At 41.0% G+C, this 27,969-nt stretch overlaps 1 protein-coding gene across 1 annotated transcript in view; it reads right to left on the reverse strand.

The window, feature by feature from the left end:
* Positions 1-27,969, reverse strand: part of LOC145411726 (dipeptidase 1-like) — a 65,455-nt gene that overhangs the window by 8,555 nt on the left and 28,931 nt on the right. The window contains exons 5-10 of the mRNA XM_080281740.1: positions 21,227-21,250; positions 20,152-20,344; positions 15,164-15,320; positions 11,757-11,889; positions 5,486-5,636; positions 5,036-5,111 (exon numbers count right to left, since the gene is read on the reverse strand). Of these exons, the coding sequence (XP_080137866.1) occupies positions 5,036-5,111; positions 5,486-5,636; positions 11,757-11,889; positions 15,164-15,320; positions 20,152-20,344; positions 21,227-21,250 (734 nt within the window). The remainder of the gene's footprint in view (positions 1-5,035; positions 5,112-5,485; positions 5,637-11,756; positions 11,890-15,163; positions 15,321-20,151; positions 20,345-21,226; positions 21,251-27,969) is intronic.

Here is a 27,969-nt window from a genome sequence, read left to right on the forward strand (position 1 = left end):
GAACATTGTTAAACATCTTGAATCCAGCAGTTTAATAACAGACCAGAAAATGTGGTTTTTGCCACGAAAGATCCACTGTTGATATACTCAGTCACATTACTCATACAATCCATCAGTCAACTGACCAACATGGAAAATCCATACAATAGCCCTTGATATTTTTAAAGCTCCTGAGAGTGTGGCATTGCTCTCAGGTACCCAAATTCCCTTGCTATGACCTGTTATCTTTTGTTCCACCGATCTCCTCGTATCTCAGAAATAGGAAGACAAGAGTAAAGGTTAATGATGTATATTCAAATATCTATTCAGTCGGTGACGGTGTGCCGCTATATAGGTTCAGTGGCTCCGACCCTGTTCCCCATTCATATTAATGATCTCTTGTCTGTCACCCATATCCCATTCACTCATATGCATATGACAAAGTTTCAGAGTTCCTGTACTCTTAAACACTCATTCACAAAGTTTAATGTCTCTAACCCACAGCTCTTGGCAACAAGTTCCATAAATTAAGTTTTATCTGATATCACTGAATGTGGACAAAATAACACTGTCTCACTTAATGTTATGAAAACTAAATATATCCAGTGTACTAAATAAACAGATATTGCCTGATTCCTATATTACCTTCACTGCACCTAACATTTCTAATTCTAACATTAAAATTCGTGTTGTTTTGTTTAACAGTACCCTCAGTTGGACCTCACGTTGGATCATTTGCTAAAATCGTCTCAAAGAAACTAAGATTGTTGTGCAGAATCCATAGCTTCTTCACTAACGCGCTGTTAGCTATAATTTACAAGAGCCATGTTTGCTCTCAGCTGGAGTATTGCTCACCCTTGTGGAGTGGATGTGGAGAGGTTGTATTAGAACATCTGGACAAAATTCAAAACAAAGCTATATGGATATTAAATAACCCAACATTTACAAATTAACTACCTCCCTTGCAAGTGAAAAGTAATGTTGCTCTCCTTGCATTACTCTTCAGATACTTTTACGATAAGGGCTCAGACCATGTTGAATCCATTGCGCCACATTTCCATGCTTTCCCACTTTGCTACATGGGCATCTGGTAGTGCTCATGACCTGACCATCACACTGCCATATTGCAGAACTTCTACCTATCAAAATTCCTCCACTCCCCAGTTAGCGTCTTTTTGGAATTCGCTTGTCCATATTAGTGTTCCCCCAAACTTCATCCCACAGTAGTTCAGGTCAGGCTGTTAGAGGTATTACATGAATGGAGGACACCTGTAGTCTAGTGTATGAATTATCTTTTTTCTGTATTTGGTTTTCCTTCCTCTGTTCATCTTCTGAATAAAAAAAAATTAAAGGTAACCACTAAAAAAATATATATATATTGTACTCATGAGAAATGCATTTACAGCATGGCGAAGGAGATGAGGTACTAGAATGAGGAAATTTTTTTTTTTTTTTTTTAATACCATTAGCTATAAAGAGTGCAGTTACTTACACCAAAAAAAATGCTTGAGCAATTACATATATAGTCACATTATAATGTACTGAAGGTAAAGGATAATGGGAGTATATTGGAACCTTACCTCTCTAAACTGGCAAACAGTAAACATTTAATTCCTCTGCCTTGTCTTGCTGTCTAGTATCGAGAAGGTAAGGCTGCTACCAATCCACACATTAGCACAACCTCATATACTGTTGGCGTGACTCTATACGTAGAATTCAATCATATGGCGGTACCTACATTTCCATAACTATTTGACCTTTTGCCCAACAAAGGCTCATTTGATATTAAATCTATAACCCTTCGTCAGACAAAAGTCTTCTGCCACTGTATATACCAGCCTGAAAGTATGAGTAATAAAGTATTATATTGACGTGTAGTCTTACAGGGCGCTTCCATTCAACTTTACAATCTCTCTTCTCCATAATGAGAAAACAGGCAAATTAAAAAAAAAAAAAAAAATAGTCATTCACATTAACCCCTAAACTCAGGGGTTAATTGGAATGACAAACTTTAAAGATTTAGCGGTGGTTTTGTGCAGAAACTCTGGTTTCAGATTTCCATCATAGTTCCAACCTTGACATCCCTGGTTTTGTTCAGCCGTTGTTTATTCATCGTGACAAAGGCAATCTTAGACGTGGCATTTTGCTCATACTCGAAATGAATTTTCTGCCCATAGGAAAACTGTGTTTGCATGCAGCTGTCCTGAGACTGTGATAATTCGTGTGTGCTCGCAGCAACAAAATTTCTATGTGTTTGGCACATAGAGGAATTCTAACTGTGATGACTATATATGATTGTCTACTTTCCGCACTGTCAGTTGTGCAGCAGGACAGTCACATGGCAGCTTTGATTATCGTTGGTGATTTCAGCCGCATCACCATGACTGGTTTTGTTTTGTTTCATCAACCGACGCTCATGGTCGCACAGCACTGGACCTTACCACTGTTTGGAGGTGCTCTCAGATTGTTTCTGGCCCTACCCATCGTGTTGACAGCTGTTTTGACTTAGTCGTCACTGACATTCCTGATGTTCGTGCTAAAATCAAAGCCCCCCCTTGGCCTTTCTGACCATTATACCATCAGAGTTTCACTCAATCTTAGGCAGAGCGTTCTTTCTTTCCCGGTCTCCAAGGAAGTGTATCTGGAAAGCCATGTAAACCTGAATTCTGTTAGGGAAGAAGTATCAAATATTTTCTGGAGGCCCATTCTCACCATTCCTGCCGCAGCTGCAGCATTAAATATGCAGATGGACTCCATCATCAAGACGAAAGTACCTCCGAAAAAAAAATCTTTTCGATCCAATGACAAGACATGGTTTTCAGATGAGTGCAAGGCTGCTCAGAACGCTAAGCAGGAGGCATATCATCGATGGTCTCATTTTCATACAAGTAATGCATGGGATGCCTGTGCTCATGTCCACTCTTGCTGAATGCGCGTATTGCGATTCAGAGAAAGAGTTCTTCAGTTCGGTCCAGAACACTTTCCCTAACTCTTCTGAACCACATAAATGGTGGTCCACTTTGAAGTCGGCCATCTTTGTAGTGTCAAATATCCCTGCCTCCTGTGCTTGACTCTGGAGGCTTATTTGTGAGTGACCTGAAAGGTATGACCGATTTGTTGATGCTCAGTCGTTCTACACTGCAGATCGGTGATTGGCAGGAAGCTGATCTATTGCTCTGTGAGATTGCTTTTCGATTTAAGCAAGTCGAGAGGCTGCTGAATGAGCTGGACCATCAAGGTAGAACTGACCCTTTAGACATATTCTCTCTCTTCTTCAAGGAAATGTCCAAAGTCTTGGCTCCCAAACTGAGTGCAGTATTCAGTATTCTCGTGTGCTCTGGGTCGTTTCCTTCTTGTTGGTGAGTTGCTTACGTCACTGTTTTTCCGAAGGGTTCGTCTTCTCCGTATGCAGCGAATTATCGGCCACTCTCCCTAACGTCCATTCTATCTATGGTTTTCGAGCCTTTGTTTTCTTCTTGACTATTGAAGTTTCTAGAACGTTCTGGTTTGCTTAAAATCATTTTGCATATCAGAAGAATCTGAGCACTATGAATGCATTTCGTACGATTTCTCACATCCTGCGATCTGCCCTTGATCGTGGCTCTGAGGCCAAGATCGTACGACTGGATTTCTTTTTTGCATTTGATCGTGTAAACCATGAAGGTCTGCTTTGGAAACTGCGTAGCAGCTGTATTGTTGGTCCATTTCTGTCCATACTGACGCAGTTTTTGACGGGTCGTAAGCATTGTGTTTGCATGGAAGGGTAATACAGTTCAATCAGGAATACTGTACCTCAAGATAGTGTTCTTGGACCATTACTATTTATCATATACCCGCTTCAATACCCAGATATAACTTAATGAAATGGTAACCTATCACACTGACCATGCACATATAGTTACCTTTTACAGGTGTTTACCTGGGCATGACGGCGTATTTACCATGTCTTGCCAAGTTAGTAATATTAGATAATTTTGTTATATAACCAAAATTTGTTATTAATTATTTTGTAGTAATTATCAAAGCCCCACAAACATCTTATTTTAATAATTTCAAGTGGTGATTGATCAAGTGAACACCAAAACGTAGAACTGTTGCCTCAACAGCTAAATTTTTTAAGGGTCAATAGGCCTGCTGTTATCTGTACTTTCTATGTATCTATGTGAGCTAAGTACTGCATCATCCTCTATCCTATTACAAGAGTTATTTATGTTCACAAACTACGTTGAAAGGATATAAAGTGTTTTTTTTTCATAAATCTATATTATACTGTACACTTCTTTTATTTTTATTTTATTTTTTTGTATGGAAGAGTGTATGACTGGGGCTTGGCATCCTTTTTTTTTTTTCTTTCTTTCTTTCATTTTACTTGACAGTGGTCGGATTCACTCCATCTGACAGATAAGTATGAAGCTACGTGTGGACAAGTGTACCTATCAGTAGACCAAGAATTTCAGGGTTGATTGGTGAATGAACGGGTGTGTGGCCTCCTTCACTGGGCATGCTGTTGATTAGTTCCCACACTATTCCATACTTTCCTTTGCCTGGATTTCAGTACTTTACTTCACCCCATTTTCAGGTTAAAGAAAAAAAAAAGAGGCTGGATGATGATGATACCGATGATAATACTCAATTCTGACATTTCGTATTACATTGTCTTCTAATATACTGTATCAATTACGCAAAACATCAGCGTAGCACTTTAAGCCGATGCAAGTATGTTACCACCCTCGAACGTCTGGAAGTGACTGACAGCTGAGGAGAAGTGGTAACTAAAAGAGAGCCTTTGGTAGACTTTACAAACTTGTCACATCAGTTTTAATATATGGCACCAAACCTAGCACATTATGTTTACAACTAAAGCATCAACTCTGGTTTTTGCTGGAGTACATCTGTGCCACCCGAAGCAGAAGAGTTAACAGCAACAGTTTCCACAAAACATAATGCCTAACCATTGATATATAACACACACTCACCACAACACCCCAGCAAATACTAGGCTTTTCCGGTACCTGTGCCATCACCACACACACACACACACACACAAAATACTAACCTTGCCGAAGTGTGTGAGTCCCCGCGGGGCGTCGGGGTCCTCCTTGTCTGACTCTCTGGCACGCGCACACTCTGCCCTAAGGAGTCAAATATACTGGAGTTGTGACTGGTTGGAGAGAAGATAGCATTTTTCATACCAGTACCGATGGGGATCAAGAAGACTGAACTTACACCGCTATGGGCAAGTTTATGTCCAGTTATGGGTAAGAATACAAGTTTGCACAACATGGGCACAAAACAAAAAATAATATACCTGAACAGTCTTATTAGTTGTATGGAACTTAACACAGAGGGATTATGAAGCTTTATAATTTATTGGTATTTTCCTATGCAGTTTAAAAATAATTTCAGTCAATATGCACAGCTTAAAAATGAGTAGATTCCATTTGCACCTACGCAAAACATAAAATTTTGTAAGCCTAGGGATGATGGTGGTGATGATGACACTGACCATGGTGTGCTGCAGGTGTGTGTCAGGGTGAGGTACCGGACACCCAGTTCCCTCAGCGCCCTCAGCACGCCCAGTGAGTTTTGTATAGCGTGGCCGCCCTCCACTCCGATCAGGCTGGCTATTCGACCCTCCCTGAACGCCTCCTCCACCTCTGAAACACAATCGCTTATCTCACTCACCAGCGTTAGTATGAACACTGACATCCTCTCAGACACCTTAACGCTACCACCGCCTCTGATCCACAAACACACAACACATTCACCAGCACTAATATACAGCACTATACCCACCTACTCTAAGTTGACCTAAAATTACCCTCCCTCTGTCTTGAATGCTAAACTGTAACACTTAAGAGATGGTACTAGACACGAAGTGCTGTGGAAAGAATGTAGAGCCGTAGTATTTTTTTTTTTTTTTTTTTGGCCAGAGAGCTACAACAAATGAGCTGCAAAACAAAGAAAACCTGGACCAAGTTAGTGTAAAAGAGCTATAACGCACAGAGGCTGGATAAACGTCTTCTTCAACGCCATTTCCTCAGTCATATGCCATTAATCACACCGCACTACCTAACGTTATATAGGTTGTGCCTCGACTGACAGTCATCAGGTGATGAGTGCAGGTATGTAATGTAGAAAAGCATTACATATCTGCAGTCGATGGTGTTCTCTTGGTCGAGGCTTTTTGAATATTAGTGTAGGCCTAGTTATTTGTCTCTTAGGATTTAGTATAGGTTAGCGATTTGTCTGTTAGGTGGTTAGTTTTAGGGTCTTTAAATTAGGTATTTTGTTTATAAGTAATATAAGGTTAAAAATATAAAAAATAATAAAAATAAAACTACAAAAAAATAATAAAATAAAAATTATTATATATATATGTACGTGTGCATGAAAGTGTGTATGTTCATATGCATGGATGTGTGTATGTATGTATGTATGTATATATATATGTTTGTATATATAAGTATATATGTGTCAATATATATACATATATATATATATTTGCCTTAATGACCAGAGGCTTCGGCCTCAATGGTCGATAGGCAAAAAAAAATAAAAATAAATAACGTTATAACATTATATTCATGGCAGAATGAGGAAGACAGTTCCAGATTTTGGTTGTGTGCTCGTATGGATGTATAATATAGTTGTATATAGTTAGACGGTGCTGCATGCCCGCTATAATGAGGAATGAATGCAGTCACTGAGTTCAGAAATCAATCATCGACATGTAGCGATAGATAAGACAGAGAGATGCTACATCGTGGCAGAACTATAGATCGTAAGTAAGAGAGATGATGAGATGGAGAGTTTACCCCATCATGTTTAGATGTGCTGTATGTGGTTAGGCTTCCCACACCTGAGAGTTGTACAGTACTCAAGAGAAGGATGAATAGGCCCTTGTACAAAGTTATCAAATGACTGAGATTAAGAAAGAGAAGCAGTTGGTACAGTACAGTATACCTCTGCGAACTGTTATTGTGGGAGGTGTGTGTGTGTGTGTGTGTGTGTGTGTGTTTTCCAAGACTTATTACAAGAAAAAAGAGAAACAAAGAATATAAAGGGATGATGAAAGATCGAGCTGTGTGTTTTGAGTAAGTGGATATTTATATGCAATATTTTGTAAATCTAAGAGATGAAGGAACTGAGTACTGAGGCATTACAAGTAACTAGGTTCTTTTTCCACATTTAGAAACAAGAGATAAGTCGAATATTGGTGTTCCACAGCCTCGTCCCATGATTGCTGTAGTGACTTGTGACGGCTGGGGTGAGAAGACAGTGGAAAACGAAGTATTGAGTTATTGGCGTATGAGCTACATGTACAGCTCAGAAGTTTATTGATGAACACCGTAAAGACAGTAGGTGAGGTAAATGAGTCATGAGGAACATCACTAATGAAGGTTTTCAAAGGACAATGACCGTCTACGCAGCAGAAAGACCAGAGATGAAACGATATAAGGACACAGAAAGGGAAGTATGAAGCTTAGGAGGGTTGTTTGGATATTAAAGATTTTTGCTGTACTCAGTCAAAGACATTTCAGATGTGTATCACAATAGCCAAGGCTTCAATGAAAAACCAAAATAAAAGATGCCAGACGAATTTAAGAGAAAAGTAAGAAGATAACCATAGAGAGCCCAACACAGAAACTGTACTGGCAGTCAGAATGGCTATAAAAAGAAAGATACCATTACACGATAGCATTACAAGAAAGCTTTAGAAACACAAGAGATTAAAGCAGTTGGGCGATAATCTGGGGCTGGAAGAGATCATCCTTCATCAGGACAGACTGACTGACAACAAACTTCCCACCAAGAAGATAAGATGTGAGCATAATTCTTGATAACAAGAAGGACCACATCAAGACCGCACGCCTCTTTAGTATATAGGCCAAAGAGAACAGAATGTACAGTCGAGTTCATACTCCCTGAAAACTTAAGAGATACCTGGCATCTCTGGCCTTTGAAATTACAATAGTAAGTCGTAAATTCCTATGAACGAAATGCATTTCATGGTGTATTGCGAGCACTAATTTGATTACTGAACAAAAAATAATAGGTTTCCATTTAGTGTATATGGAAAAGCATGTTTTTACTTGAATAAAATTAAACAAAAAATTAATTTGTTATTTTTTACAATCGTATAGAAAGTGGAATAAAAAATTTGGACGTCCGTGCCTCCACTGGGCTTGTCATAATGATGCTGATTACGAGAAAATTTAGTTGTTGATGGCGTCCTACAAACCCAGAGGCGCATTACTGTCGTCCAAGCTGACGAATCGGATTCGAACCCGTCTTCGGTGAAACTAAGGTGCGCCGTTTTTGTCGGCCAAAGTAATGCGAATCTGACGAGGTCCAGAACACTCTTGGTATAGCGGCTTCTTGTTTGGAGAGATTGAAAATGGGCAGCAGGGACAAGTGAGTGCTAAATATCACGATATTAGAACAAAGTGCATAAAATATAGGGTGCAGGAGGCTAATGATCTATACAGCCAGTCCAGCACAAAATTGGGCCATGACCTTTTCCTCAGATGACGTTTTAAGGCGACTCCTGTGTTTACATTTTAAGGCGACTCCTGTGTTTACATTTTAAGGCGACTCCTGTGTTTACATTTTGATCAGTGGCTGTAATTTTTCGGTTCCACGTAGCCAGCCTGTGTTTGTGGACAGAAACCAAGCGACGCAAGTCCCCAACTCTAGCTTGGACACAAAATTACGCAGGTTACAACTATCAGGCAAAAGGTTCGAATACACTAATGAACATGAAACTCCTTTGTTACTCTTTGCTTTGGTGTTTAACTTCTTAAATTCATTTCATAATGGAATGACAACGATTCTAACTATATGTTTTCCTTACACATTATCCCTCCTACCAGAGAGAAGGAGAGTGGTGATGGATAGGATGTGGCCTCCCTCACGACTGACACATGGATTGGTGACTTATGTGAAGCTTCACCTGATGTGTGGTCAATTATTATAATACGTAAGAAAAGCACTCCATTAGCATCTTCGTCACTGCTACGTAATTAAACACCAAAGCAAAGAGTAAATCAACACTTTCGTCTTCATTATATATATATATATATATATATATATATATATATATATATATATATATATATATATATATATATATAACTAAAGTCATAAGGAAGTAGGATGAGGATGGACAATAGTGACGTACGGTAATTATTACAATTTGTTTTACAGTAACTCCTTTCCCGGTTACCAGAAAAGCAGGCTTTACTCTTTTGCTGTCATGGATGCACTTAGGTATTTCTTTTATAAAAGTGAGGAAATTTCATCTTGAAAGTTTAATATTAAACTCATTAACCCTACGACTATAGAATGTTAATCAGCTGAGCTTATTTATATATTTATTTGTTCATATATTTATTTATTTACTACGGTAGTTTGTGTAAAATGTCTTAATGTGACCTAAGAAGGCGAAAACGTAATGAACGTGTGTGTCCTAATTCTATGACCCTTTCTTATCTATGGCCTCATAGTTTAAATAAAAGTTCTCCAGCAAAGAACGTCATCTTATTATCGTTACCTCTTCAGTATGATGACACCTTTATTATTATATTCTTGCTAACATTATATACTCAGTACAACAAATAATATTTATAAAGGCAAACCCACATCTACCGCACCAGCCTCTCCCTCGTTCAGCTGACTAAGAGTACCAAACAGAATAGACAGAAACAACAGAAACTTAGAACTATCCAGAGGTTGCTAAGTCAGTGATTTAAGACGATTCCGGGGAGAAACAGTCTACGTCATTTAGAGGTCAGCTGGAGATGGAATTTTTTGAAAGGCATCTCATTTATCTGGACACAGAAAGCAGGGTTACATCAGGACTTTTTTGGCATTATTCAGAGGGTAAACCAAAAAGATTCGTTTTTATACCTAGAATATAACTTTTATAACATACACAGGACAATCAAATGACTCTTGGCCAACGAAATTAGTCATCCCAGGAAAATTCGGAGAGATATGCCTGATGGTACTATATATGACAAGAAACTGTGACATGTGAAGTGGGAGAATGTAAAATGAGTAAGGTGAGGAAGGGTAAGGTGAGTGAGGCTAGGAAGGGTACGGTGAGTGAGGTGAGGAAGGGTACGGTGAGTGAGGTGAGGAAGGGTATGGTGAGTGAGGTGAGGAAGGGTAAGGTGAGTGAGGTGAGGAAGGGTAAGGTGAGTGAGGTGAGGAAGTGTGAAGTATGTTTAAAAGACATAATCATGTGGGAAAGGCTGAAGTGAGGAAGGGTGAGGTGTGTGAGGTGAAAAGGTGGACAAGAGGAGAATGAGGTCGTAGGCAAATGCGGTTATAAAATCACGATAAGGAGGGACGGAGGGGAAGGAAGGGCAGATACTGTTTGGAGAAGTACCTAACAGTATAAAGCAAGCATAAGAAGAAGAAAGTGGAAAGGAAAATATAGAGAGAAACATAAATGAATGATTTAAGGAAGAGTAAGAATATGGCATAAAAAGAGAGGACTAAGAGTGAGCTATGCAACAGGGAGGGGAAGGAGGAAAATAATGAGGGGGAAGAGAGGGCGTGGGGTGGTGGAGTGGCTCAGGGGTGGGAAATGACCCTTGAGGGAAGTTACGATCACCTCCCCTTTTGCCCACCCGAGTCTGTGTACTTGTTTGTGTATAGTGAGTGTTTGCACAGGAGCACCAGGTAAATAGCTCTGTGGGGCAGGTGTGTCCTATCGTTTTTTTCAGCTGATCAGGTGCGCATGGTTAACAAGCACACCACTTAGTTAAGCACACACTAATTACAGGATAATAAGCAACTTTTTCACTGTCCGTTTACGGGGAGTTAGTAAAAGTAGTTATACATCACATTTCACATTGATATAAAGAAAATGTACCCACATCCGATAATATCTTAAGAGTAAAACTGTTCGTTGTAATCTGCCGGACACTGTTAAAGGTACGAGTAAAGTCCAAGAAAACATATACTATATAAATGTAACTAAAGTTGAGGGAATAGGGATGGAAAGACGGAAGAGTCATTAGAAGCAACAATCCTACCTGGCAGGGCACTACAGCCCCACCGACCAACCTATGTCAGGGTAAGCCCCATCTTGCAGCAGCCCAAGTTGTTAGTGATGGCTAAGCATTATGCCATATTTATTTTAACTGATTTTTTTTTTCATCTTTTAACTGACATGTATGCAATATATATTTTATATGTTCATTATATCTGGAGGTTCTTGGGCAGGTAAGGGCTATTTTAAACACACAAGGTTCACGTAAGAGGCTACCAGTATCACACCATGACAATCAAGGCTGCAGGCTGGTGCCAGGCTGATGGGAACTGGGATGCCAAACGTAAGATGGTTGTCTTTTGGTACGTCAGCAACTAAGTAACATTTTCTAGGCCGGCCGTTGGGAGTGTCCGACAGTAATGTAAATTAACAAAATATGGGGCATGCAGCCATGTCCATTCCTTTCACCGTCTCATGGTGGGGACAATTCCAGTGCTCTATTCCAGCTAAACTCAGATTATATTCTTCAGCTTGTAGTTAGTCATGACAGCCTGAGTGTTAATACTGGCACTATTAACTCTCTTATGGTCAGAACAACTCAAGTATTCTATTTCACCTAAAGTCATCTGATTGGGTTCAGATGAGAATGAATCACAAGAGCCAATGAGTGTCAAGCAATCTGTATTGCATCTTGTTTGTAATCATATAGATTGCTTTTCTTGATCACTAATGCCTAATTAACGAGAACTTTATATATCAAAATTGAGCGTACCATCTGCCGAAGTGACGAGCTTAAGATGCTGTGGATACTGGTCGATGAGTCGCTTGATGAGGTCAATCTGTTCTATAGTTAGCTGCACCGCATTGAGCAGCTGACTCTCACACGGCACATAACTCACCCAGAACTGCAAGCAAATGAGCATGGGTTATTTACGCCACACACTTTACTTCTAGTAGTAATGAAAGAAAAGAACACAGTCACTGACTAACTTCCAGCCAATCATATGGTAGAGAAGTTGAATCAATATTCATTTTAAATAAGAGATACGAGGACATTAATCTGTTTTGTTGCAATGAGTTGTTACCATAATAAGCCCAAGCAATGGGATGAGTTTTCACTGCTGTGACCCAGCTATAGTCACCGCCACAGAGGGTTAAAAAAAAAAAAAAAAAAAAAAAAACAGAGCAATCATCTAGGCTACTGCAATTTCACTGCGGTCACAAGCCCGTGGCTTCTGCCAACTACTTACGAGTACTCAGTAGAAAGATTTCCTGCGTTGACAAAGTTGCGTGTACGGGGTTCAGTCATGGCCTTGAATTATAGCAATTCAAAGTAACCAGTTACCTTTATGTCTTAGTATTCTCGTCCTCCTTCTGCAACACTTACAAGCCACAAATGCTCTAATGAGTAGTGCTGGTATGGCAGGCCTGGTAATTGATTCTATAGGTTCCATTTCGATTAAATGTCTGCAACAGCTAATATATATATATATATATATATATATATATATATATATATATGTGTGTGTGTGTGTGTGTGTGTGTGTGTGTGTGTGTGTGTGTTTCTTCAAGGTATGCCAATACTGAGTTCAAATTGTACGTGTAATACAATATAATGGTAAATTACTTACTCAGTAGGTTACATATGTTTGCCACACCCACAGGGGTGACCAAATCTGTTGTGTTTAGGCTACTTGTCTCTGTCACGGATAAGTCACTGTACCTTTTGAAAAATGAAATCTGGCAATTGCATCTATAGTAGCAGCACACGACCCAGAGGTTATTATTATCGTACCCTGGCAACCTACCCATCAACGGTGCTTCCGATTTCGTGTATAATATGATACACGTGTGATTCGTGTATATGTTCGTGTATAATAATATGATATGAAATCGGACGCACTGTTGACAGATAGGTCGCCAAGGTACGATAATGACAACCTCAGAGTCGTGCACCGCGACTATAGTGAACTTTATCATCACATTTTCACTTCCATAAATTCAAACTACTCAAACAGGATCAAACACGTCAGTTAATAAAGTACTAAAGGGGAACAGTTACATTACTAGGCTGCTATGTGCAAGTTAAATAAATGTTCTTAGCCTACGACTCGATGTCTTGGAGTACGTCTTACACTATATCACTGAACTAAGAGAGTGACTTAGAGGAGGCTGGAGAGTATAGGGAAGTACTGTTCGACCACCTCTAGCCACTCCTCATATATCCCAGTAGCCAAACCTCTTTTTCCTCCACTGAGCAATCTGACCAGCACCATCGTATCTGTTGTGTTCATTCTTCAAGGGGATGGTCACAACAGGTTATACAACAGGTTATTCAGCTGATACTGGCTGGTGCATCCTATAGGGAGTGGTCCTCATTGGTTGGGTTAGGCTCCACCTCCTTTCTCTCCTTGTGATTCAGTACAGGTTGACCCTTATCAGTGGTGGTATGCTGTGCTCCAACTGGGTCTCAGCTGAGTCAACACTGATGGACACTTGATCCAGGGCTAGCCGAGACAGGACGTCACATGGTCACTTGACACTTCATTGTCCAGGTTAATGGCAGGCAGCACCAGTAGCAGTGTGTGTGTGTGTGTGTGTGTGTGTGTGTGTGTGTGTGTGTGTGTGTGTGTGTGTGTGTGTGTGTGTGTGTGTGTGTGTGTGTGTGTGTGTGTGTGTGTGTGTGTGTGTGTGTGTGTTACAGCCAAAACCAGAAAAAAAGATTTTGATGAAACTTGGCAAGATGGTTGGAATTGGGTCCACATAGGTTAGTTTTAATTTGATGACAGTTGATGTTTTCTAAAGGGGTGTTTTGGACCTTAACAACTGTCCCCATCAGTGTTACAATACACACATGTGGATGAGGTGTTGGGGCATTTCCATGGAGTTTCATACATCTTCGAAGAGAGAGAGAGAGAGAGAGAAGGTGTTTTACATCTACAGTCCAATGTTCGTTACTGCATTGAAGCTACGATTAGACGATATTATTCAGCAGAAAATGATGGTAGCTGTGGCGGTGGTGGTGGCGGTTTTGGAGGTAGTTGTGATGGTGATCTGTTAAGGTGGTGGTGGCAGCTGGGATGATGATGGTGGTGGTGATGGTAGCTGTGTTTGTGGTGGGAGCTGTGGTGGTGGTGGTGGTGGTGGTGGATTGATGACGGTGGTGGTGGTGGTGGTGGTGGTGGTGGTGGTGGTGATTGTTTTGATGGTGGTGGTGGTGGTAGCTGTAGTGGTGGTGGATTGATGACGGTGGTGGTGGTGGTGGTGGTGGTGGTGGTAGCTGTGGTGGTGGTGGATTGATGACGGTGGTGGTGGTGGTGGTGGTGGTGATTGTTTTGATGATGGTGGTGGTGGTAGCTGTGGTGGTGGTAATGATTGTTTTGATGATGGTGGTAGTGGTAGCTGTGGTGATGATGATGGTAATGGTGGTGGTGATGGTAGTAGCTGTGATGATGATGGTGGTGGCAGCTGTTATGGTGGTGGTGGTGGTGGTAGCTGGGATGATGGTGGTGGTGGTAGTAGCTGTGATGGTAGTGGTGATGATATTGTGGTGGCGTTGGTAGCTGTAGTTGTGGTGGTAGCTGTGGTGGTGGTGGCAATGGTAGCTGTGATGATGATGGCAGTGGTGGTAATTGCTCCAGAGTGAAACATAGTTCAAAAACAGCTCTAATTTGGACAAGTGCTGAGGAGCCTGATAGGGCCACGAAGTTCTTGTTTTTCACTACTGCTGCATTTCACATACACTTGTTAGTCACCCTGTTGACAACCAAATAAAAAATGGGCGCCAAACTCTTTTCCATATGTTCTTCATCCATCCATTTGCAGTGTGATCCTCTTACACCCACAACCTATCTCACGTTCGCCCTCACCACTTCCTTCTTCAACCTCTGTCTGCCACAAAGCCCAAGCCACCTGAGTCCACACTATGCCCTCCCTCAGCCCCCGTACGCCCCCCAACCTAACTCATAAAGGCCCCAACCATACCCTCCCACAGCCCCGCCCAACCCCACCCCAATTTGCCAATGTCCCCACCATGCCCTCCCGTAGCCCCATTCAACCCCAGCCCAATCCACAAGGGCCTCAACTATGCCCTCCCACAGCTCCATCCATCCCCATCCCAACCCACTAGGACTCCAGCCATGTCCTTCCACAGCCCCATCCTATCCCCGCCCAACCCACCTGTGCCCCCACCATGCCCTCCTTCAGCCTGGGGAGGTCAGTGTGGGACCAGGAGGACCGGGACCACGGCCGAAGTTTCTTGAGCTCAGCCGTGAAGTTGAAACTGTGAAGGCGATTGTGCATGAACTTGCGGATGTTCCACGGCAGGTCATTGTGGCTGTGGAGAAGAGGGGTAAAGACCTTGTTATACAGTGTAATTATTAGCAGGTTAATGGAAGCAGTGAAGAAACACCAAGAATGATATCTGAACTGCTATAGCACAGGGATCTTTCATATTATAGTCCTGTTTTATCTAAGTGAATTTTTCAACTTAAGAATGACCCCTAGCAGAGAAGATGTTATTCATGGATTTAACTAAATACCTCGGTTCAAAGAGTCTTCTCTAAGCTGAATAATATCTCTTGACATTTAAAAAAAAAAAAATAAGAAAGATGCCTTGGGGCTGAAGGGTTTACAGTGAAATTGGCAAACGACATGGAAGCAATCAGTAGAAGAATCAGAGTATGGTATAACAGCATGTATAATAAACGCCATATGCAGAGAAGGGCCATACGTTAATGTCATATTTCCTACACTGTTAATACTGCGGAAACCTACAGAGGCAAAAAGTTAATTAATATGGAGTCATTTCTCTGCATACAGTACTTCTCTCTGGCAGGGAAACAAAGTGAGTGAGAAAGCGATGTATCTGGGTGGGAAATAAAGGAACTCTCAGTGACAAGAACATGAGACGAGGGATCAGAAGTTTTGAGGCGCGACTACCAAGGCTTAGTAAATGAGAGCCAGGATCATAAACCATGTCTGAAAGATATACAAGGTAGAAAGTCGAAGGATCAAGATACTTAGAAAAGAAAGGTTAGTATACACAATGCTCTGGCATACTTGGATATGTTATCGTGTTTTTTTTAAGAAAGTGAGATTAAAAGAAACATTTCTTGGAGGCCTACAATCACCTCGTAACTACTAATGTGCAAACAGCTGCCAGAATAGCTCATTCATTATAGGGAAATAATTACCAGAGAGAACAAAGACATAATGTTTATATCGTGTTTCCATTAGATAATCGAACATGTTGGTAAGACACCCACTCAAGTAAAGAATTAATGAGTTGAGAGTAGACTACTCATGTAAGTCGGTGGCCAGACTAAACGAACAAATTTCATTCAGGAACTGACAGTCAGCTGGCTTGACATAAATAATCGTTTACCCTCGATACCAGTACACGAGATTCACTCTTGGCTGATAATTTGGCTGTAGAGCAATGGTATGAATGCCAACATTATTTTTATTGACACTGATAATTGAACTTTTTTTTATTATACATTTACTGTATGTTTGCGTTTTGCCGCTACTCTTCGTAACTGTACTTGTGTATATGTCTGAACCAGTGCTTCTTAAATTTGTAAAGTATATTGTAACAGTTGATTACTTAAAATGGAAGGTTAACAAGGAACACTATAAGGCTTAATGATAAAAGTCAGTGATTACAGTGACAAGGGATGATTCTGTGTAGCTCTTTTCTCACTTTGAATTAGTCATACTGTGCTAATGTGAATTAAGCGTGTTCGTCAACTGTGTGACTATCATGAGTTTAGAGGATGATCTATTGCTTTTGGAAACAATAGGTTAAAAGGTCACATCACAAGATCAGACTAAATGGTTTTGATCTTTGTGTCATAGTTCAGGTTATGACAAGGATGAGATTCGATTTGGAGAACAGTCAGTCAAAGTCAAGCTCACAGGGGAAGGTAAAATATCAAAGTCACTGTTCAAATACAGTTCTGACGATCTGAACCAAAATTGGTGGAAAGGTTATGGGTTGCACAAAAATGAAGATAAATCTGCTGAAGGTCAAGGTCACAGGGTAAAGCCAAATGTTTGGCCCTCGAACCAGACAGCAGGTCCGGATGTTGCACTCTCTGAGTGCTCCTTGTTGTTATTATTTTTACAGTATGTGTACACTTAAACTAGTTGGAAATAGAGAACCAATTTCCATCAGCAAACACCAGCAAGGAATTACCCTCAGATCTTGATCCTATCGCACTTGTTCCCTGGAGATGCACCATGTTAATCTCCTGCTTGATGATGGCCTCTGTGATATTCAGTCTCTTGCCTCTGACTCCAGGCAGGATCTTGAACTGGCTAGGGATGAAAGCTGAGAAGCCACGGACCATGCCATACTGAGATGATACTGACATGATGAGATGTCAATCATGTTGTTTTTGTCCACCACCACAGCCATGCCAGCAAGCGCTTCATCCTCCAGATCATTTATCAACTATCAGTCACTAACATGAAACTGAAGTCGATGTTAGTGCCCTGAGTGGAAACTGCACCATTCACCCTGCGCATCACCAGCCAACAGAAGCATACCTTCAGGGTGTGCAACTGGTCGGCAATGAGTGTGATGGCCAGTGGGTGAGAGGTTCTGGCTGTAGTGGCTGCTGCATTCTAGTTACTGGCGGCAGCAGTATTCTGAGTGGTGATCATGGCAGTGGAAGTAGTTTAGACTTCTACTGTGGCCTTGGAAACAGTCTGCTAATGGCAACTGGGACTCGTCATAGTTGCCAAGGTTTAAACTGATGCTAAGGTTTGGGAGGGTTACTCCTCTTTTTATGAGGAGGCTGGTGCTGGATAATTCCCCTTTCCCAAATGGTAGTAATGGTGGAAGGTTTCCACTACAGTAAAACTGGTCAAAGGCCAAATAGGAGGGTGGTGGAGTAAGCTGCTCAGGGTACCTCAACATGCCATGCAAGGTGACTACCACCACATTTGGAACACTTGTCAGAGGTTACTTAATCATTTTAGTGATTTTCAAGTACTACTCCTCCATCTACCCACTATTGCATTTCCCACACTTAGCAGAATAGTTCAGTCACTCTGACAGTGATCATACTGCTGATACCAGCAGCACCAAATAGAGGTACCTTCCCCAGCACCCTAAAGTCCACATTTTCTGGCAGGGTTCCACAAATGTACACAAGTACCTGCCAGGTCACAGCATTATCCCTCTTCATCGTAAGGTGTTTAGCTGATGTTGCCTGTAGGTGGGCCTCCACTGTCTAATGGGAAAACTGAAGGGGCATTGGTGGAAGGCAGCTGTTGAATGCTTATGATTATACACCCTCAAGAAACTGCAGCCAGATGAAGGCATACCAATCCTCAAAAAACACATGTAACCAAACTGCAGACTCCTCATTCCTGGGAGTAACTACGTACTTCCCCTCCGGGTTTGGCTGTATATTCAGCTGGATAATAGGGTTCTCCTCTTCCAGCGTGGTGATGGCCCAGTATCCTGAAGCTGAGCCTTGACCCTTGGCAACTTCTTCAAGTGCCTCTAAGCTGTGTGCAGTTCCATATGTTGCACTGATGTTTGCTCTTACTTTTATTTAAATAAGATTTGTTAACTCCTACATATTTAACAAGAAGGTTTATTTAGAGACTGTAACACCCACGTCATGCAGTAAGTCTGAGAGCAGAACTTTTGACCTTGTCTTGTGGCCTTGACCTCCGACGATTGTTCTCTAATGACGTTAACCGATCTTTGCCTGATCCTCAACCCTTCCACCAAGTTTATTAGAAATCATATAAAATCTAAGTTGACGTTGCCCTGTGGTCATGACCTTTGCTGTATTGTTCTAAAAGCTGAACTACTTAATTCTGGGCTGACCTTCAACCCATCCAGTAAGTTTAGACAAAATCGAATCCACTGTTCCAGTTACGGAGCAGACTCTGATCTTTTACTATAACGTCGACCATTAACCAATACTTCTCAAAATAAAATAACTTCATCCTACCCTGACCCTCTAACCTTCTACTACGTTTGGTTTAAACTGAATCAAAACTGTTGGTGTTGTTTTTGCCTTTTGATCTTGACCTTTGACCTTTTCTTCTTACCATCAAATAGTTTCATCCATGGCTGATTCTCTGATCTCTCACGCTAGTCCAGATCTGATCAAAACATTTTGACACACACACACACACACACACACACACACACACACACACACACACATCGAGCAAAGCAATAAACCCCTGTACTGCTGGCAACGGGGCAATAATCATTCTTTAAAAAAAAAAAAAAAAGGCTGTACTATGCTGCTTATATGTTACCATAAACTCTGAAGCGATATATCTCATACAAGATTATACGTCACTACGGCTAACATAATGAATTTTAAAAAGAATGTAATGCTATTAAGTATGGTCAGAGAAAACAGTGACACGGTTTGGTTGTTCTCTTGGTTTTCTAGAATATATAAGAGAAATTTTGACTGTTTTAGCATTCACACTCCACGATATTACAAAAGGGCGCCCAGTAGAATCGTTGTGTGGCTTCTTTCACTCGATGCTCTCTCTGATAGTTCCTCGGATATTATTATTTTCCCTACTCCTGGTTTTAAAACAGCATCACATCATGTATTTTAGGGGAAGAGAGGTATGCTGATGTTGATGCTGGTGGTACAGATTCCATGACAAACTTATCGCGTCTTTCCATCTCTTAGAAGAAAATTGGAAAAGAAAAAAAATATTAAAACCCTTTCAGCAACAAACCTAGATTTTAGCAACCACTCATATTACTAAACACTAGAAGATATCAGTTAATGAACCTCTGATGCCAAGGGTACTGAAACATTCTCACACGCAAAGTCGGGACAGGACTTAACATACTTGTGGAAGCTCCTTACCTCAACTTCACTTCCTCCTCCAGCCGGTCCCTGGTCTTGTCGCCTCACATTCCCATTATGCCCTAATTTCCAGTGCTGGGATAATTATTCTCATGGAATAATGGTTAAATAGACCTACCATGCACACAGTAAGTAAGACATTTACCTTAATGAGGAGACTGACAGATCAACTTTGCACCGTGACTGAAATATTGAAATACACTTCGTAATGCTTGAATTTCTTGTCAAGATCTCAACTAAGCTTTTCTGTGTCCCGGGCAAGAAACGAAACTCCCGCTGAGACAGAGCCAGACCACCTACCCGTCGATGAGTGGAGTGTCCCTGAGCAACGACCTGGCAGTGGAGAGTCGCTGGTGCAGGGAAGCCCCGGGATCAACGCGTAGGGCCAGCGGTACGCCCAAGGACACGCCAGCCACGCCTGCCAGAACTACTGCCATGCACACCCACACTCGCCCCCTCACTCCGGACACACCGCCAGCCCCGCCACCTTCACCTGCCAGTACACAGACATTGGTTACCTTGCTTCTGCCACCCAGTCACTTTACCACACTAACAGATGTTGTGGAAATTCTCTGAGTAGTGGATGTTACTGTAATCATATTTGTGGGACTTACTGTATGTGTATTTTTCACCACCACTGATACTGATGAGGACTAGATTACAGGAGTTACGTAATTAGAAAGCAAATGGAGATAGGATATGTCAGCATGGCGAGGCACAACACTAATTAGCAAGTGTTTGAAGTGTTCCTAAATGCAGCAGAAGAAACACATGGCAATGGTAGCGCCTTTGGTTGACGTGGGAGCTTCTGTTATAAGAGCGGTAGAGAGTAACCCTATGTTGGAGGAAAGAATGTGAGATATCTAAAAATTGGGGAGTGGTAACCGAGAAGTGATGGTTGAGACTGAAACGAATTACCTCATGGGACAACTGAGAGGGGGAAGTAAACTGAAGTGACTGGCAAAGCATTTCACTGTTGCAAGCTCTGAACAGACATACTGGTAGAATTCACGTATGGTGTCGCTGTGCAGAGGCAAAAGGGACACAAAGGAGGGAATGTTTTATGAGACTAAGATATATTTTGGCATATCAGCAGGTATATAGGAGACTGGTGATTCAAAGCGTGATAAAGCACACACGCCATCGTATTAGGGAGACAGAAAAGGAAGTTTTTAATCAAACGTATGTGAAAGGCGTTGTATGAAAAGTACTGGTACTTGGAGAAATATGAACAGAGAGAAGGCCCAGGGCAGTCATTGAGGCAGTGTGGACAGTTACAAATTCTCAGTATGGAGGAAATATGTTGACACCGGTATGAAATTGAATTAGTGTGTCATATGTGCAGGTGAGATGGCAGAATTGTGAAAGATTACACCACTGAAGTTTGTATGACCACTTACTTCATTCGCGATCATGCGAAAGTAATAAGCATGGACAAGTTTAAACGGGCTGGAGGGCAAGATGGGACCAAGAGGTGCATTGACTGTCGTTTTTTTATATATATTTCAACAGTGAGCTACCAGCAAACGCAAGAGAAGAAATTTTGGTGTAGTAATGACTGAATACAGTTAGGGCTGTATGAAAGAAAAAAAAAATCTTGGCGGGGAAAAAATACTAGGGAGGAACTGGAGAAGATAATGGAATACTGTAGTTGAAGCTTGTCGGAAAGGACACAGCAGCCTTGAGTGAACCAGTGTGTTAACAAAGGAGCATAAATAAAGACACATTTAGAATCTGATAAATGAGAGGTCATTATTTGTCTGGGTAAAAATAAATGTTTCAAGTTACAGGGGTTATGAGGTGTAGAATACAGAATCAAAATCATAATACCGAAGAGGTGATGGGCAGCTGCACAGGAAAATGCACAGATTCGTTGAAACAGTGGCGTTGTTATTGATATTCCTTTTTCTTTTTAATTCCCAGGGGTAGAAATAAGCACACACCATGCGTTCTCCACTTTACTGCACAGCGTAATCTCAGCAGTGAATCTGATGAACCTGGCTGTTTTCATTTACTTCTAACATTGAAATATATAAAGACATTGACCTTTTATATCGCTTAGTAAATTATATGCGGTAAGCTAAAGGCACACCTCTGCTTTATTTGCAAATATGTGAACACGATCACCATTAACTATTTATAATTAATATAATAAAAATACATCTTCCATTTGGTTCTGGGTATTAGATTATACACAGGTACCTGCCACAAAATTACGTTCTGTAATTATATGCAATGGAAGCTATGCAAATTTAATTAAATAGGTGATAACCATCAAGCTAAAACACACACACACACACACACACACACACACACACACACACACACACACTTACTGCATATGGATAGCTATCATCATTATATTACAAAAAATTATCATTATAAACTTAATTACATACTGTATTTTTTAAAATTTAGTTATCATGTTACTCTTACAATAGCGTTGTCAGGGATTTCCTATAAGCCAGTAAGAAGAAAGAAAGGGATAAATGGAGAATTAGGAAGAAAATAAAACGTGTTATTGTTTTCTGGAAATGGGAAACTGTATAAGATCATCCTGAAGACGTGTAAAACTATGGGAAAAAGTTTGTTTACATCGAAAGGGTAAGAAGGGTAAATGCTGACACATGGATACGAGAAAAGGGAGCTAATGAAAAGACTTCTGAAAACCTGATGGATGGGAATGACGATAGTAGAGCAGCGTTGAACAGGGCTGGGCTAATGATGCACAGGAAAGGAATCTGATGCCTGAGAATGAACCAATAGCAGACTCAGAGAATGCTGTGCAAAGGCTGAGCGATAGGAAAGCTGCAGATGTTCATTACCTGTGGAAATGACAAGACAGTAGAGTGGGGAGTGTGATTATTATTTGTGGGAAACACGTCGAAAAGCATGGATGCATGAACTTGTACTAGCCGTAAGTGTACCTTGTATGAGGCGGTAAAAGTGGCCGAAATGAGTGCAAAAAATTATGTGGAATAAATCTGTTTGGTGTTGTAGGCAAGCTATATGTAAGAAGAGATTGGGAAGGCAAGAAAATCTGGAAGGTGTGGAACAGGATGAATTCAGGAGTGGCAGGGGATGTGTGGATCAAATAGTTCAAAAGTCTGTGGGTACGAAAGTCTGTAAGGACTGTAGGATCTGAAAAAGCATAATTTATGACAGAGTGGACAGAAAAGAATTATGGAAGATGTCACACACACACACACACACACACACACACACACACACACACACACACACACACACACACACACACACACACAAATATATATATATTTATATATGAGTAAAATGCTGGCTGCTCAGAAAGACAGTGTCTCACGTGGTGGTGTGCTGCTGTACAGAAACAGACCTGACATACTGAAGGAGTAGATGGACTGAAGTGCAGTGAGAGGAAAAAAAAAAGAAAAAGAGGTAAATGTGTGTAAACAGCGGAAGCAAGGTGGATGGTGCTATAAATTCCCTGGTATGAATTAGAGGTCTGAGTAAATTAGCGACAAATGTATAGCATGATGGTGTAGTAGTGTCCACATTAAGGTATGGGTGTGACTTTGGAATGGTAGGTTGATACAGAATCAAGCGTAATATGGGGAGGAAAATAGGATTGTTCAGGAATGTAATGGGCTGTGCAGGGTGGATAGATTAAGAAATGTTGATGTTCGTAATAGATGCGAAATAAGGAATTCCATTGATGAAAGGGCTGAAGAGGGTAGAAATAGCGGGTATCATGGAGAAGAGAGAACAAATGCATATAAAGAGCAAGTGAAAGCGGTATAAGTGAATGAGTCTGACGGTAGAAAGAGGCATGGAATACCAAGAAGGTGGTTTGCCGACATAAGTGAATGTGTGAATAAGCTAAGTTGGGGAAGTGAGGGGATTAATTAGTAAAAGACGCCAATGAACAGGCTTTGTACGTAGATGCATATGGCGAGGGTTGCACTTTTTATTAAACCCGGCAGTCTGAAGATTAGCTCCGTCCCACACACATTATAATCCTCTGTGAGTTATTTAATGTGTGAGGTGGAGCGGAAACTCTTCAAGGCTTGAATGATGAGAGTATGAATGTGTGGCTCAGTTTCAACGGGCGTTCTGTTCATAGTTCTCCTGCTTCTGTACTTGTCTATTGCAGTTTCCTGAAGCAAGGGTTATGATGATGATGATGATGATGAGGAGGAGGAGGAGGAGGAGGAGGAAGAGGAGGAGGAGGATCAGTGAAACCCTCAGCAATGGGGATCAGAGCTCATGCATCCCTGTTACATTTGTACCTACTACACACACACACACACACACACACACACACACACACACACACACACACACACACACACACACACACACACACACACACACACACACAAGATATTAAAATTTTATACGCATATATCCACCTCAGTCGGAGATACTATCAAAACAAAGTGAAAATTGACGTATTCTGGACATGTAAGCAGTGGTTCATCTAAATACAGCATATGATTGCCGTCCCGAAGTTTCACCTTGAGGAATGCTGGAACAAATATTAGGCAGTGAAAATAAGGAAACATAATGCTATACCAGGAATAATACGGAAAGAAAGTGTACAGTATATAGAGTATATGGTAAAAATTATAGCACTAACAGCGGTATGATAATATATTAATAGTAATACCGCTATAAAAATGTGTGTGTGTGTGTGTGTGTGTGTGTGTGTGTGTGTGTGTGTGTGTGTGTGTGTGTTCAAGCATCTTTTGTTGTGTTCATGTCAAACGCTGGGCGAATAGGGGCAGCTTATTACATCAGAATTACAGAAGTCACCTATGGCAGTAATTGTTCCATTTCAATCAACAAATTACGTCTCACTTGTGTCACTTTTACTGGATTCTCTTTGCCATTTCTTCACTTTTCATGTTTGGCATTTCTGTTCTTTTCATTTTACTTTCGAGCAGTGTCTCCAATATTGTCATTTTCTGCCGCATATCAATCACATCGCCTTATCGTTTCGACATTCAGTTTCCTATAACAACTTTCATTTTCCGTGTCTTCACTCCTCATTCTTCTTCCTCTTCATAAATCTTGCCCTTGCCACGCTACTCCTTCCGCCCTCCACCCTGTGTTAAGCCCCTCTCCAACACGCCTCAGCCACCTTTCCGCACCAAAGCTTCTCTTGTACCGTCTTGGCCTACTTGCTGAGACCCTTCACACTACCCCCACCCTATACCTGACCCATTCCCTCATAACACACACACACACACACACACACACACACACACACACACACACACACACACACACACACACACACACACAATCACTAACGCACGCACTCTTACAGTGTGGTTGTTTGCAGGTCATTTCGAAGCATAGTGGTATATCCTTCAGAAATACATACTTCAAACCTTGATACATAACAAATACATAGGAAATTATTTAGAGACTGCCCAAAAAAGGAAACTACTAGGTTGGAAATAGTTACCATACTCAGGAAGAAAATGTTTTGGAATGATTTAGGTCAACAACCATCAATGACCCAACCAAGCCACGGATATTGTCTGTATGTGCATGCGTGTCCTGTCTTATCATCAAACACGATGTTACACACGCACGCACCACACAGTCACACACGAGCACAAGCTCACGTACGCTCAGGTGTGTCAGGGAAACAAGAAGTAGGTGGATGGGGGAGCTATACTGTGATGCGTGGTAGACAAGACTTATGTTTATTACGACAACTTATAATTAGTCAGAAATATAGCGTAACCATGTTACATACAGCTTTGGACTATCATTACTGTGTGTGTGATACGGAAATTAATAGATTTCATTATTGATTACAGGGAACACACCGGGAATTAACAATATTTCCCAGATCTTGTATAAAAGAAAAGGTTTTTTAAAGTTTATAGAGGTATTTCATGTCGCAATGCAAAACGCGTTTAACGTCGCCATATGATAGTTTCTTTTTAAAGCTTCATCAAACACGCAGCGCCTCGCCATTCACTGATCTTGGCGTTCCCTTCAACGCAAGTTTTAACAGGCTTGTTATTTTTTTTTATTATTGCTGCTTCAGTTAACATATATATGTTTTCAGTATTCAATGTAGCACTATAAAAAAAGAAAATAGTGGCATACCAGACTAAGTGTAATGATTTCTGTGCTTTTTTCATTATAATCGGCATCATTTAATATTAAACCCTACCTATTTGTCTTGACGTATTGACGACCAAACTCTGTCTGTAGTTTAGATGATATATTATCTTTAAGAACAGCTCAGCCATCACGTCACGGATTCAACAGAGCAAACCTAAACTGCCAATTGACCCAAGCCAGCTCTACCTAACATGTCTATCACAGCTACTAACGACTATCCTAGCCGGGTATCTCACAGAATCTGGATAACACCCCTCGAGAGTACTATCCCTCAGACTTTTATACTGTTAGAAATAGAATCTGTCAAAGTACAAAGAGAGTTTAGGCGTTAGTGGAAGAGCAATAGTGGGCGGGTGAGTGGGGGGTTGCATGGTGTGTTGAAAGAGAGAGAGAGAGAGAGAGAGAGAAATCATTAAACATTTGTATGTGGTTGGTAAGGTGCCCACCATCCATTCACTTATTTTTTCCCTACAGCCAAGGAAACTTTTTATTACTTTGGATCGTAACCATGTAATCAAAAACACGTCTTAGTGGCCTGGTGAAAATAATAAACTCAACCGGATGTGACCCATAAAACATTACATCCGAATTGGGAGGAGTTCATGCCTCACATAATGCCGCTAAGCGAAGGCCGACTGGTCACTCACTTCCAATGTCAGGACTAAGCTGCATTGCCACGGGCTCCTATTCTCCTGATGAGGCGATAAAGTTTAGATGATATTTAGATATACCGATGCTTTCATCATGTTTTTTCTGTAGCATAATGTCCAACAGTTCAACCCGATAAAGTCACCAACATTCAGGTGGTCATGTATACAATACTGAACGTTTCGCAAAAGATGCTAAAAATATGCAGCAGGAGTTTTCATAATACCAAGGACTTCACTTCAGATTGCAACGAGCCATGCAGTTGCTAAAAGATAGACGTCCACACTCGAAAGTTTAACATTGTTTCAGCGAGATACCTTGTAGCTAAAAGAAATGTTCAGTAGTCTATCTATCTATTGCCAGACGCCTCAATCCCGTTTGGGGTGGCCACAAACAAATCGCCTGACCCATTGCTTGATATTCGTGTCCGCTTTTAAATTTTGAGAAAAGCCATTTAAATAACACTATTACTTTTCCATAACTTTTCCAAGGATGTGCGTAAGTATTCTGTAGCTTTAGTAATATCCGAAATGAGTTAGTTGTGTTGCTTAGATTTGCCCTTTTTTAAGCAATATTGCAGCGAATTTTGAGAAAAACCAAAAATTAATATGAGTTCCTTTTTATAAGTTTTCTAACGATGTGCATAGATCCGTCGTGGGTGTCATGGTTTTCGGAATAAATGAGTCTTGGTGCTTAATTTGGCCATGTGTATAGATATGCCAGCATTATGGTGACGAATTTTGAAGAAAGGCCTTCTATGTAACATTCAAAACAGCTTTCCGACAATGTTTTAAATCCGCAGTAGCTTAAATATTCTCCAAAGTAACACAGTTGTGGCGTTGTACTGCACCACCTAGTTCTATCTATCTATCTATTGTCAGACGCCTTAATCTCGTAAGGGGTGGCCACACACAGATCGCCTCCATATCGTCCTGTCCCCGGCCATTTCATTGCCGTGCTCCCAGCCCACACCCCCTTCTCTCATATACCTCTCCACTCCATCCCTCCATCTCATCCTTGGCCTCCCCCTCCCTCTCCCCCCCTCCACCTCATTCACATACACTCTCCTCGTCAGTCTCTCACTCTCCATCCTTTCCACATGGCCAAACCAGCTCACTGTGTTTCTCCTAACGCTTCCTATCACATCCTACCACCTCATTGATGGTCATATTTAGTTCTTACTCGCTCGAACATATATTTCCCAGCCACTTTCTTCCACTTTGTACCATTTAATAAATTTTTAGTGGCTTATATAATGGTTTAATGATTTATTTTGCTAACTTAATAATCTAGTGACTCTAAAAAAAGATGAAAAAGAAATACTAGTTGAAAATAGTCATCAAA

The sequence above is a fragment of the Coenobita brevimanus genome, chromosome 1 (assembly GCF_032717465.1).
Source record: "Coenobita brevimanus isolate Jiangsu-jjx chromosome 1, ASM3271746v2, whole genome shotgun sequence".
NCBI lineage: Eukaryota > Metazoa > Arthropoda > Malacostraca > Decapoda > Coenobitidae > Coenobita > Coenobita brevimanus.